The sequence below is a fragment of the Chlorella variabilis genome (genome assembly GCF_000147415.1).
Source record: "Chlorella variabilis unplaced genomic scaffold CHLNCscaffold_50, whole genome shotgun sequence".
NCBI lineage: Eukaryota > Viridiplantae > Chlorophyta > Trebouxiophyceae > Chlorellales > Chlorellaceae > Chlorella > Chlorella variabilis.
In genome coordinates, this window is record NW_005435040.1 from 18116 (window position 1) to 19689 (window position 1574).

At 68.1% G+C, this 1574-nt stretch overlaps 1 protein-coding gene across 1 annotated transcript; it reads right to left on the reverse strand.

Annotated features, from left to right (window-relative positions):
* Positions 1 to 226: 226 nt before the first annotated feature.
* CHLNCDRAFT_28833 (hypothetical protein) lies at positions 227 to 1493 on the reverse strand (the record flags this gene model as incomplete). Its single annotated transcript, XM_005842731.1, has 5 exons — positions 227 to 382; positions 564 to 652; positions 816 to 892; positions 1077 to 1206; positions 1391 to 1493. Coding segments are annotated over 5 exons (555 nt in total), but the record flags the coding sequence as incomplete, so codon positions are not given.
* Between the last annotated feature and the right edge of the window lie 81 nt (positions 1494 to 1574).

Consider the following 1574-nt stretch of genomic DNA (forward strand, 5'->3'; position numbering starts at 1 on the left):
CCTGGTGTTACATTGCATTGCGGCAGCGCCACGCGCTGAAGAGCCGTGCAGTGCAGACCAACCGGAAGCAGCGGCGGAATGACAGCTAGTGCAGGAACAGAGGGAATGAACAGAGGGCGGTGTTGCAGGGAAACCACAGAGTGGGAGAGTGCAGGATGGGGCGCAGCGGTGCCGCAGCGGCTCCAGCGCGCGCGGGCTGGCTGCGGGTGCGGGGCCGCCCTCCGCCTCAGTGGCCCATGGGCTGGCCCTCGGTGATGAGCTGCACCAGCCTGCCGCCCCAGCCAAAGGTCTTGGGGGTCTCCTGCATGCACGCATCCTTCTCCTCCTGGCTCCACTCTGCCGCAATACCATTGATGGTGGCACGCACGGCATCCAGGCGCTCCTGCAACAGGAGGCAGGCCGGCAGGCAAGTTGGGGACGGCAGGCAGGCAGGATTGGCAAGCATAGGCAAGCAGGAGATGCATGGATGGCGCAGATTTGACTCCACTGACGCCCAGGCGGGCGAGACGGGGAAGCAGCAGCGAGCCGGCTGGCATGTCGCCACCAGCAGCCCGCCCACTCACCTTGACATCGCCCTCCCACTGATAGAACGCGCCGGTCCAGCCGTCCAGCACTGCGTTGCTCACGCTCTTGCCAATCATGCGGCCGCCGGCTGCAGACATGCACGCAGGAGCGGGTGAGTAGCCACCATGGCTGCTGGAGACCAGGCGCATCGCATTGTGCGGAGGGCAGCTCAGTGGAGCCTCCTAAACCTGCTAATCCACACACACACACACACACGCACGCACGCACACGCACACGCACACATGCCGCACCTGTGTGGGCAAAGTAGTGGTTGTAGTAGTGGCACAGGAAGGCGGGCGGGCTGCTGACCGCCAGTTCGCGCAGCAGCCTGCAGGCCGGCGGCAGGAGAGCAGGCGCGAGGGCAGCAGGATCCTCAGAAGGGCGCATACGCGCAGCAAGCCTCTGCGCTGCCTGCAAGCCCCCCCACCAGCCGTCGCATGGCATGAACGAGGCGCCACAGGGCATGCGCGGGCGCTCAAGCGCGGCTCCCCGGCCTGGCAGCGCCAGCGCACTTGGCATAGGTGTGGCCGGGGCCGTCCTCCGCAGCCACCGGCGCCTCCATGCCCCACTGCTGCTGCATGTACGCAATGTCCTTGGCCAGAGGCTCCGACCGCTCCAGGCCAGTGTTGGTCAGCTGCTTGTCTGCAGGGGGCGGGCGCGCGGGCCAGAGCGGGCGGCAACGGCACGGCGGTCGCATGCCAGCACGCCGGCGCTGCAGCCAGGCCGCCGACTGCAGCTGGGCCTAGGCATTCCCGCAGGCTCAGGCAGGGATGGCTTGTGGCATCCCCACAGCCAAGCGCGCGCAGCTGGGCCGGGGGCGGCTCACAGTAGGGGACGGCGGCCTGGTCGAGGATCTCCTCAAACGCCTCGTACACCACCTTGGACTCACCCATGAAGTGCAGAAAGCCGGGGCGCGTGGGCGCAAACTGCGGGCAGGCAGCAGCGGCCGGGCCGGCCACATGGGCCCCTCAGCAGGCCACGGGCCACCCATGCCCAGGCGTTTCACGCGC